This window comes from Dendrobium catenatum, unplaced genomic scaffold (genome assembly GCF_001605985.2).
Source record: "Dendrobium catenatum unplaced genomic scaffold, ASM160598v2 original_scaffold_13026, whole genome shotgun sequence".
NCBI lineage: Eukaryota > Viridiplantae > Streptophyta > Magnoliopsida > Asparagales > Orchidaceae > Dendrobium > Dendrobium catenatum.
Genome location: NW_021331486.1, coordinates 287259 through 299782, shown reverse-complemented (window position 1 = coordinate 299782; position 12524 = coordinate 287259). Strand labels below are relative to the sequence as shown.

The 12524-nt window shown below is 31.8% G+C and overlaps 1 protein-coding gene across 1 annotated transcript; it reads right to left on the bottom strand.

Moving 5' to 3' along the window:
* Window positions 1-3566: 3566 nt before the first annotated feature.
* LOC110107111 lies at window positions 3567-6687 on the bottom strand. Its single transcript, XM_020837273.2, has 3 exons — window positions 6493-6687; window positions 6185-6403; window positions 3567-3785 (listed from the first exon to the last, which is right to left on the bottom strand). Exons 1-3 carry the CDS (start codon window positions 6685-6687, stop codon window positions 3567-3569), a joined length of 633 nt encoding a protein of 210 aa, XP_020692932.1.
* Between the last annotated feature and the right edge of the window lie 5837 nt (window positions 6688-12524).

Sequence of the window (12524 nt, the reverse complement as noted above, 5' to 3'; positions counted from 1 at the left end):
CCTTTGTAGAACCACCGCCCGGTCGCTGACCGCCGCCGGACTTCGCCGGATCTTTGGCGGACCACTGCCCGTCCGCAGACAGCCTCCCGCCGCCGGACTTCAGCCCTACCTTTGGCGAACCACTTCCCGTCCACCGACCGCCGCCCGACTTCATCCCACCTTCGTCAGACCACCGCCTGGCCGCCGACCGTCATCAGACTTCAACCCGACCTTAGTTGGACTACCACCCGGCCGCCGTCTGTCGTCTGCCGCTAGACAGTCGTCAGATCGTTCATTATCAGCTAAACTTGTGCACAAAAGCTGTCAAACTCTTGCCCAACCGTCGACAAACCTTTGACAAGTTCCCCAAATTACTGTAATCTAACCACCTCTTAATCAAGGGACGGGTAAACCCTTGTAATTCACTTAAGTTTAGTGGAATCTTTTCACCTGGGCGAGGCCCCGTGGTTTTTCCCTATTCATGTTTTTCACGTAAAAACGATCGGGTGCTTTACTTCTCTTTTTCTTCTTGCGTGCTGGATCTTCATACAATGCTGAGACGCTAAACTTTATTTTTCTCTACCGTCACGAATATTCCTGGACGCAACAAGGTCCTTCATTGGAGGGAAGACCTTGGCTTGATGTAGCAAATATACATCATATAAAGGGCATTACATGTTGGGAATTTGAAGAATTAGCATTGAAATGTTCATTTGGTTGGCTGGATCATAGTCGGCGGACAAGAAAGGTCTGAAAGATCATAGTCGGGTGACGGTGTTCGGAAGGACCGTAGTCACCAGATGTTGAAAAGAGTGTTGTCAAGCAATGGAGGTCTAAAGGACCATAATCAACATTCCACAAAGGTTAGAAAGACCGCTATCAGGCGACGAAGGTTGGAAGGACTGTAGTTGACGGACAACGGAGGTCGAAAATACTGTAATTTGGAAGGTTCCAACATAAATTTTCCTTGAGATGTGTGCCCGATCACAATTAATTTTTGATGATTATAAGTTATAATTGCGTTCTTTTATAATTTTTTATTTATTGGATTGTTATAGTTGTATTTACAATTATGATTGATGTGTATATACTATTAGTGAAAATGTTAGTTATATATAGATTTAACTTTATATGTCTTAAATTTGAAAATAAAGTTTTTGCATCTTTTTTACTGCTTATTTATGAAGAAATTGTGACCAGCCTACATATTTGCATGAATTTGCGGCAGACTTGTAACATAAATGATCATCTTATATAATTTGTGAATAAATTGGGACATGTAGGTTTATGGTCTATTTGTGACAACTTTTTGGTAGCCTTACTTTTTATATGGCAATCCTAATTTTATTTAGCTAATGTTTTTTGTTACTTTAGAGATTCATTTCAGAAATTTCTATGATAAAAAAGTTTTTTGGGCAACTATAATATATGAACTTTTATTACGTCCTCTGACCGGACATAAATCTACGTTCGGTCAGAGGATTGTTACTCGATTTTTGCTCGGTATTTGGTCGGTATTGCTAGGTATTGTTTGATAATAACGAGGAATATCACTCTAGGAAGACCAAAATCGAGTAATACCGAGCAATACCAAGTATTACAAAAAAATATCGAGTTTTTCTAGAAAAAACTCGGTATTGCACGGTATTTTGTCTTCACATAATGATATTTCTCGTTATTATTGGTATTGCTCGGTATTTCTCGTTTTGTGCCTGCGATCTTAGTGCCGGCCAAACGTAGCTCTACGTACATTCACCGGACCAAATAAAAGTTCATAATATATAGTGAATTTTTTTCTACAACAATTTCACAATCAACTTTATAAAAAGTTGAAGTTGTCTCAAACAAGCCCTTAGTTTTAGTTTCATGTTGAATTATACTAATTTTGACCTCAGTATTATTCAGTTAAAAAGACCGAATTTCAAATTTAAATTTAAATAATTATTGCTTCATTATATCTCAGCTTTCATAGTTATCAACATGATCACAACAAAAAAATTATTAAAAAAACTTATAAAATATAGCGGAAAAAACTTCTTCATCCCCTGTCTATCTATCGTATAAAACAAATATCTCACAGAACTTGATACTTTTCACACTCAAGTAGTAAATAAGCAGAAAATGCGCAACATATACTTAATAAGTACGCAAGTCAAATAAATATCGCAGACTTTTAACTTTTCACGAAAGCATTCGAACACAGCTCTAAAACCGGATTCCGCACAGAATAATTTCTCCACACTCAAAAGGGTTTTCTAGCAGTTGCTTAAATCTACATTTTATGAACAAAATGAATGCCTCTGAATATCGCCAAATTTCTAAGAGGAGGATGATGGGTCTGAGGTAAGTTTGATATAAAATTTTTAACTATCGAATGTGGGACTAAATCAACAACTATCATAGGATTTTAATAGATCTTTTCTCTTACATATGAGCTTTATTTATTATGAGAAGTATCATTTCTTAAGTACTGTTCAACTATGATAAAGTGCATGTTCATAAGCTCCGCATTATTTTGTTTCAACTGAAGGAAAATGAAATCGAGCCAAAAATGGTCAATAAAAAATTTATCTCAATAGATTAAGGAAGTCATAGCCATTAGTTTTTTTATATTAATTTATATTTTATTCAACTATTAGATGATTAATGATTACACTAAATATGCTTGCATTTCTTAATAAAAGAAAGAGAAGGGAGCGTGGAGGAAGACAGATCCAGACATAGAGAAACAGAGGAGAAAAAATAAAAAAAATCATGAAGAAGCATCTGGCTCTTCATAAACAAATCTTAGTGAGCTGGCTTTTAGTTCTAATTAAAAAGCATCCAACAAATTAGAACTTATTTGGTTATTTGCAGATAGGGAAATTTTTTTAAAAATAATAATTTTATTTTTACTCATCATCATCATCAACAAGCCTTTTTCTTGCTACGTGAGGTCGGCAACCTGAATTCTTTTTCTCCGTTGTGTCTTTTTAAGAGTCAAATTTGCAATTAAATATAATAAAACAATGTCATTTATAATACTTTCTAAGTAAGTCTTTTTAGGTCCGCCTCTATCTTTCTTAACATTGACAAAATCTAATACGTCTACTCTTTTAACTGAGTCATTAGAAAGCTGATGTTTTATATGACCAAACCATCTAAAGTGACTCTCTCTAATCTTATTTGCCACTAGAGCTACTCCAACCTTTTCATGTATATACTTATTTCGCATTCTGTCTCTAAGAGTAAAGCAACTCATCAACCTTAGCATTCTCATCTTTGCAACACTTAATTTTATTTTTACTCTTGAGAAAACTAAAACTATAATTTTTTGAAAATTTTGAGGAGATTTATGAGGTTTAAACTTTACATAATGAGCCATTATGGACTGATAAATAATAGTAAAAGCTGAAATGGTCAATGATCTGTGCAAATACTGAAAGAAATTATTTGCTCTTGAAATTTGAAAATTGCAACAATTTAAAAATGTACAGGTAGTTCTCTTTTACTTTGTAGGAGAATAATTCATACAATTTTCCTCTTGTTTAATTTATTTTTCAAGAGGGAAGGTTTATTTTCCTTAGTTTTCTTACCTGATAGCTCTCTCATGAATAAACTCCCATAGGAGCTCTCCTTGGAATCCCCTTTCTTCGTTTGATTCGATTCATCTTAATCAATGGAGTCTGTGCTGTTGGTGAGATGCAATCAAATGAAATATTGGAAAAGAAGTACTTTGATTCCTCATTAATGCCAGCTTTTCTGGGACCAGAATGAAGCTTCAGAGGTTTTGATATTGAAGAAGGAGATGAAGTGGTTACAGCCAACTGCAAAGCATAATTAAAGTTTTAGTTTATGTGTCAATTATTCCACATAATGATGATATTGTAAAATTAATTAATCTAAATGAGGCTTAGTTTAATAGAAACTGCATAATTAATGTGCAATTAGATGTATTAAGTTAGTATAATTATGTCTATTTAATTCAGGGTTGGAACATCATAATCAGCATGGATCTATCTGTTTTTTATTTAAGTATATGAAAGTAGTTTGAGCTAAATTTAGCAGTGAGAGTTATTCATCTTGCTGTGAATTTATTTCTATTGTTGTTTAGATTATAAGAAGTTTTAGTTGATTGATCCATTTTCTTTTTAATTTTATACAGTGGCAGAACTTAGTAATGTTGAGGGTGGGCAATTAAATTTAACTTTTAATAAGGGCAATTTCAGAATTTTGCTCTCTTAAAATTTCTTTTCTTTTTGCACTAACATGTTGAGAAAAAAAAAAAAAAAAGGTTCGCCCTCCCTCCGCTCCAATCTTGCATGTTCATCCTCTATCTCGTTCAATAGTACTCACACGCTCCATGTCATTGTTTGATGTTGCTCACCGGTTACACATCGCCTCTCGCTAGCTATACGCCACACGCTGCCTCAAAGGCCACATTGCCTTGCAAGAGTTCTGCCCCCACCGGTCAACCCGATGGGGAGAGTGATTTCTATAACAAGAATTGTCAAACATCGATTGAATAGTAGAATATGGGATGACTATTTTAATAAATGTTTAGCACTTTACGTTAAGAAATAAATATTTGACTTAGTTACAATAAAGTTATAATGCAACTTTATCAGAAAATGCAAAATAAATCAAAAAACTTGTAATCATAGTTCTATTCATCAATCATAATAAAATACAAAACTTTGCTTTTAATTTGATTATATATATATATTTCTAGTTTATTATAGTTAGTTATTTATGTAATAAATTTGTTCACATTTAAAAAAAAGTTGGTTCTACCCCTAATTATATATTATTGTGTTGCCATTTTTATTATAAAACAAAATAATAATACTTTAATCAACCTTCTTTTAAGTTTAAGACATATTTTTAATTTCATTATGAAGAAGAAGAATTAAATCCTCTTCCAAACCCTCAAAAGGAGACTTTCAACTTTGAAAACTAGTTTCCAAAATTGAAACATATATTTTAATCTACTGTCCACTTTAATGTCTTCATGACTTTAGATCCCTCTTCTCATGAAAAACAAAAATACCCAAATTCTACTCAACCAAATTAGAGTTAAAAAAACCCTTTCGCTATATTCTTCCATATATTGAATTGAACAACAAGCTCCTTCCACAAACTCCTCTTCCTCTTCACATGCTATTGGATTCATTAATGCCTTAATTTCTCCAACAAGCTCTCGTCATGAACTCCTTTTATGCTTCACATGCTGATAACCTAGTTGTGTGCCTACCCCCTTTGAGTTCTTAATACAACTCCTTTCCCTCACACACCATCATTCCAATCTAAACTTGCCCCAAATGACCTTTAGTCACAAATTTCTTCTCTCCTTCACATGCTACTTACTCGCAACAAGCTCCCATCATGAACTTAGTCTTCTCCTTAACACACCGCTGGCCCCATCAATGCCTTCTTCCAACAAGATTCCTCTGATGAGAAAGACAAATTGCCAGGGTTCAAGCGCCAATTTTAACTAAGATTCAAACTAGTTTAAAATGATTTACAAGTGTAACGAACAGTCCACAAATACAAGAGTTCATCCCTCATTGGCGATACATTCATAAAACATGCTCTCATTTATTTTTCTCTAAATATGATATAGTTTTGTTTTCACCATTTCAGTACTTTGAACTTTTCTCTATAAGAATTTTCTGTCACAATATAAAGTTCTTTATTCTGTGATTATTGATATGATATCAACAACTACATATTTTTTTATTGAATAAATTAGCCAACAAATTCATGCATGTATTGTAAGGTCCTTACAGTACTAAATAAATACATGTTTTAAATACAGTACTGCACATGCTAATTGTAATGAATGCTGAAGGTTTAAATGGATGATCAGCTTAAAAAAATTTAGTTTAAGCTTAATTAGTACCTAATGGTTGAATAATTTCTTTTATTTTTATTTCCAAACAAAGTTATATGCTACTAAAAAGATACTCTTAACCACAAAACCAGTTTGTTGAGCGGCTTCCATCAGAAGCGACCAAACCACCCACAGAGAAAATGAAAGAACTTAATGATTGTTTTTAGCAATAAATCCATAATTATAAAGTAAAGCTATAGTTATGTTTTACTTAATTACAAAAAATTATCATTGCTTTAATTATATTTTCTTAAAAAAGGATGAGAAATTAAATGTAAACAAAGAAATTAAGAAGAAGGAATGCGAAGCAGCCATTGTTGATTGATTTGTTACCTTACAGCCCAAAGAGCAGAAATCGAAGGCTTCGAGGAGGCTTCTTTTGCAGTTTCTACAAGCATTTGTTGCCACTGCCTTCCCCATCCTTGGCTGCAATCTCTCGTTCAAAAATACAACCTTTGCTCCATTTATAACATAAGTCTGAATTCCAGAAATGTCAACTAAGCTCTGAATCTCTGCAACTCGGATCACATCATGATATGATGATCTCCTTATCTGTTTCATTTCAATTTGATTTCTGTGATCATATTGGTTAATGAGAAAATACTGATAAAAGAAATGAGATTCATCCTATAATTAAGAACCTGAATGATTCTATGATCATAATGGTTGATGAGGCAAGAAGAGCAAAGGGCGCCATTAGTGCAATCAAGACAGTACATATTGCACTCATTCCTGCTCAAGCCAGTGTGGAAGCTGCAAGGAGAGAAGAAGTTGGTGTGAAGCAAAGGGCTCAGCCATGGAGGCCAGAGAAGTTTCTTCTTTTCTATTTCAGACATTTTCTTTTAAGTTTGAGAGGTATGAAGAAGGAAATGATGAGAATGCCAGAGAGAGAGAGAGAGGGAGTAAGGGAGGGGGTTGGAGCTTATTATAACACTGAGAATAATGCAAGGGTGAGGGGTATAACGATGTATGATGAGCTAAAATCATGTTGCCATTTAAATAAGATTGATGATATCTTGAGCTATTTTATTTTTGGATTAAAGGACAATGAAACTCTAATTCTGAATAATCAAATATATATGAGTAAATCTATAAAGTTTCACTCTCTCAATCTGAAACAGTATGATTTTTCTTATGTTTAAAAAAATACTATAAAGTTTCCACAAAATTAAAGTATGTGTTCCATTTTAGTACACTGAAAATCATTGACTTATTTTGAAGAAATTATTAAATTTGAATTTTATGATATGAATAAATTAAATTGCCTCTTTACCAACGGTCTCTATCTCTCTCTTATTACAAATTTGAGTAAATTAATCTATATATAAAAAAACTCAGTTAACCCATTTCTTTAGGTGGGCTAATCTAGCTTTTTATTGGTCCCCTCTATTTATTTATTTATATAACACAATATGTAATTATTTTTTAATAATTTTTAAATATATTGTCTCCCTTTTATTTGACTCCATGAGAATATATTCTTTTGAAAGATTTTACTTTCTCTATCTTCCTCCATAAAGGTATTAGCTGGTTACACAAATTTCTTCTCTATTTTTCCAACTCTAAGATTTTGTTTGGAATGACTTTCTTACTGCTTCTTAAAGTAACTTTTTAGTACAAAAAATTTAATTTTTGTATTAAAAGCTACTTTAAGAAACAGTGATAAAACTGTCTCAAACAAAACCTAAATGGCTCGTATAATTAAGCACATACATATGAAATTATTAAAGTCATCCTCATTGCTTTTAGTCTTTTCAAGTGGACAATAATGGACTAATTCCTATAGCCCTCCATCAAAATCATACACCAAAAGGATTACAAATTATTTATAATTTGCAAAGTCGAAATCAAAGACAACCACTACATCAATGATGAAACATAACTGGACATGATGATTGAAAAATCTGAAAAAAAAAAACAAATGGAGAAATAATTGTTCACATTGATTAAAATAAAGTATTTGGAAAGATTTATAATTACAATATTATAAATAATTGATGGCAAAGGATGCTAATGTCATGGTTGTTGATCTTCCTTGCTCCTAACTATCCAACCTAACCCAAATTTCTGGCGTTGGAAATCATGAATTATTAGTTCTTCAGCTTCTGCACAAGATGGAATTATATAATATATTATTTGGTGGAAGCTGAGGAGATTGATCATTGACTCTTTTTTCTGGGACATGTACTCTATTTTCTCCATGATTACGTCTTGCTATAATTTCAATCTCTCTCATAAAGATGTGTGGCTGGTGAGCTCATAAAAGATTTATACTTCTATGTTGTTCTTCAAGTTTTTTGGGGTCAAAATAGATCTTAAAGAACTTTTGATGGTATTAACAAATATGCTAGATCTAATTCATAGGTTGAATTGGGTTGGTGTTTGTATCCATAACATCATTTTTTTCTATTATTATCAATGGAGAGATTAATGGTTGTTTTAAGTCCTCTAATGGGTTGAGGTTGGCACATGTTGATAACACGAAAGGAGGGGGTGGCTAAGTCTTGTAACACGTGTTAATTACATGTGTTTAAATTACACTAATGGTGAGATTAGTTTCAACACATGTTTATTATATGAAAGAAGATGCCGGGGTGGATTTAAGTCTTGTCGAGAAAGATAGTAACACCATAATTCACACATTTTGTTTTCATCAAGGAGGAAGCGGTCATGTATGTGCTTAAATTCCATCGCTTTAATTCTATGCCAAATGATGGTTATGATCTTCATAAATGTAATGCTCTATTCTATGATATGGTGCAGTACTTTGGATAATATGTAAGTTTGTGATCATGTGGTATTTGGGCTAATTATGCTGAGGCGACTCTCATGCTACATAAGTAGATGATGTGATTCCTTTATAGATGACCAATATTAATTTTCCTTCTTATATGCACTCTACAATGTATAATGGGTGTCTTGTATTATGATTTATCATTTTTTTCTCATTAGCAATAAGCTGCTAACGATTTGCATCTTTTATAATGCCTCCAAAGAATGATTGTTATTTTTTTTTTCTTTTAGAGGAAGTGGTCTTGATATAATTCAAGAAGATTGTGATTAGTTTAATATAATGATACTAGTTAGAGGTAGCTTAATGTCCCTATATATATCAACATTCCCTTTATTGGTGGTACTATTTGATAATAGGTGTCAGGATGATTTTGGTGATTATAAAAGGTAAAGTAAAATCTAAGACATATACTACAAATGCACATTCATAATTGACACCTCTTACTATTATATATCATGATTGTTCATGAATTATCACTAAATAGCAAGTTGGTTCCACTGCAAGTGCACATTCATAATCCCAAAGCTCAAACTACTTATAATGGTCATTAAGTTAATATATATCAACTTTGCCTCTCATCTCCACCTTTGGAACCTTATCTTTATTAGCTCAATGTTAACTTGTTGCTCTCCTCTAAAATGACACAAACACCATCTAGTAAATACCCCTCAACACATATCCAATATATTAAAGACAGTCTAAGAGATCAAATCTTAAATCCTAAAAGACAATATAAAAACATGTAGCAACAAAGTTGAGCTTCTATTTAACTCGTTCAATTTTTATATCATTCATAAAAATTTAAATATAATGGAAGCTAATGTAAAATAACTACAACATACAAAACAAATTGATTCTGAAGAATTAAAAAAAAAAGAAAAAAATTCTGAAGAATATTATCTATCTCGTCTATTTAGAAAATAATATTTTGCCAACAAGAATTTGATGCACTCATTTCCCCTTACGCCTAAAGATATAAGTCAAGCATTATTTAATCTATATTGAATAATAAATGTAATTAACGTATTGATATAGAAAATTACTTATATTTTAGTGATATCATAAGTATATTTAGGGTATATATTTTCAATATTCTTCAGGGAAAATTACTCATCTCCACCTTACTACATGCAAAGTAGCTCTCCCAATGTGTATATATTTTCAAGCATGGTCATGTAATAAATGTAAATGTCTTTTCATGTCAACTTGAATGGTTTTATTGATTTCTTCAATTCACTAAGGGTCCTAGCATAGCCCAACCTAATAAAATTATGTGCAAATGCTTAGAACCTCTAACACGAGAAAAAAACTATAAATGAACCTCATTTACAGAAGCATTCAACATGAAGAAGAACTAAATAAGGAGCAATATATATATGCTCAAACATGGCAAATACGACACAATTCATCTATATCCATGTACTAAAGTCCAATAAATCTACTTTAGTTGCATGTATGTATGGACTTGGGCCTATCTCATATGAAATGAATGCGAAACATTTTAGTCGTGAGAGTAATAGAATACATTATCTAGTTTGGGTGGATTCAAAATATATCATCATAATAATTTGGCCATAAATATCACATATGATCTTCACTAGAAGTTAAATGGCTAAAGAAGCCCCGTGCTTATGATAATAAGTACATTTTGGTGTGTGTGATAGTTATGTCATCCATCAATAAATGAAAATTGTTGGTCTTGGAGGAACAATACTTGACCAAGGAAATCAACATATGACGACTTAATGTAACACACACCTATGAGGATTTACTTCCACAAACTTCAGGGTCACAAGGAATAAGAGACATACTATTAGCCACTATTTTGCCATCAACAAAAAGCTAGAAGCCCTTAGTATAATGCATTAGAAAAAAAGTCACTAAAAGTTAGTAATTACATAATCTTAATGTTATTTAATGTATAACTTAGTTCATTCATAGTCACCATACTAGGTTAGGATTTGTTGCACTATGAGATTCTTTTGGGTAGGCAATATTGGGATTAATCTCTGATGAAGAACCTAATCCATATCTTGCTCAATAGTAGTCAAAGTTGAGCCATGATGCATTATTGGATATGACATTCATGAAAATTTTAACGGGTCTTATAATTTTGATCTCATAATTTTTTTAAATCATCATGATAATTGTTGGCCTGAAATTTTTATGATGCAGAATTTTGGTCATTAAAAGAGAAACATAAAATTAAGTGTTGCATAGATGAGAATGCTCAGGTGGATGAGTGGCTTGAATGTTAGAGACGGAATGCAAAATGAATATAGATGTGAAAAAGTTGGAGTAGCTCCAGTGGCAGATAAGATTAAAGAGAGTCGTCTTAAATAGTTAGGTCACATAAAACATTGGCCTGTGTAAAGAAAGGTAGAGGTATACCTTACAAAGACTTGATTAAAAAATATGAGAAATAACTTTTTTTATTAAATTTAAATGAGAATTTTATTTTTAATATGACACAATGAAGAAAAAAATAATTGATCTCACAGAGTGGGATAAAGGGTTTGATATTATTTTTGTTATTCTTCATTGGTGAAAGTCCAAATAATATTTTTTTGCTGTTGGACAATTGAGAATATAGAATTCCTCTTTAATTATCTTAATAATTGGTAAGATAATGTTATCTATCTAATAATTTTTAATTTTATTTGGGTTTTAGGTCCATTTTTCACAACCAGTAACATGACAGACAGGTAAAAGAAAAGCATCACATTTTAAAAGTGGCATATAATCATTCAGCCCTACCTAATACAGGTAGTTGCTATTAAATAAATACCGCTAAATTTGACCAAAATCAATTCTGCCTAAACTCAAGGGTCACTTCATCTGGTTTAGTTTTTTTTATTATTTTTAAAAATGGCAATTTAAATGTTTAATATGATATATATATATGTCATGACATGATTATTCGATAAATTTTATTTTGATTGTCAACTACCTATCGCAACCCTCCACTTTTTCATTCAGAACTTGGGACCTAACAACAACAGTGTTAAAAGAGTGTGAACATCAGGACTTTCCTAGGAGGTCACACATCCTAACACTACTTTTGCCCAGACACGCTTAACTGTAAAGTTCTGATATAATTTGATGCACTGGTGATAGTTTGATCGCGCTGCGGCGCGTCGCGCGCGCGCACACACACACACATATAATATATATATATAAATATATTATAGTATATATATATATATAATATAATATATATATATTTATATATATATATATATATCTTTATAATTTTATAAATAATTGGCATCATATTTTTATATAAAAATATGGGGTCAATATGTACAATGAATCAAATGAATGGTCTCCCTTAATACATTCCTTTATGTGATAAAGTTTACTCCATTTATGATTAAGCCATTTATCTCAATTCATAAGCTCATGAAATAATGACAAAAATATATATATTTAAAAATAATATAATATTAATTTTTAATATATTAACTCATTAAAAAAAAAAAAAAACGCTCCATCAAATCTTGTTCAATAATAGGATTTTTTCCTATCTCAACCCATTTTTTTTCTGCAAATAAACTAAGGCTCTTAGAATTTATATAAATTTTCGCATACTTAGGCAGAAAACAAAGAATTTCGAACAGTGGAACCATGCAATCATATACAACATTTAATATTGCTTACATAATCATGCAAAACAGAACATAGTGTCTTCACCTTAGTTCATACTTGCAAAATAATCATAAAAAAGTGCTAACCAATACTACATCAAAATACTTAAAGCTGCGCCTGAAAGCCATAAGAGTTTTATATACAATATGCACATTATATCAGAACAATATACATAGTAACAAACTTATATCATAGGAAGCCATAGATGTTCATTGTTTATTTTCTGGTTGT

What these genes read in the sequence shown, in the direction of transcription:
- LOC110107111 (XM_020837273.2), bottom strand. Translation starts at nt 6,687, where the DNA reads ATGTCTGAAATAGAAAAGAAGAAACTTCTCTGGCCTCCATGGCTGAGC. An exon ending in ATGATCATAGAATCATTCAG is followed by an intron (nt 6,404 to 6,492) that starts GTTCTTAATTAT and finishes GAAATGAAACAG; the next exon opens with ATAAGGAGATCATCATATCA. An exon ending in TCTGCTCTTTGGGCTGTAAG is followed by an intron (nt 3,786 to 6,184) that starts GTAACAAATCAA and finishes TATGCTTTGCAG; the next exon opens with TTGGCTGTAACCACTTCATC.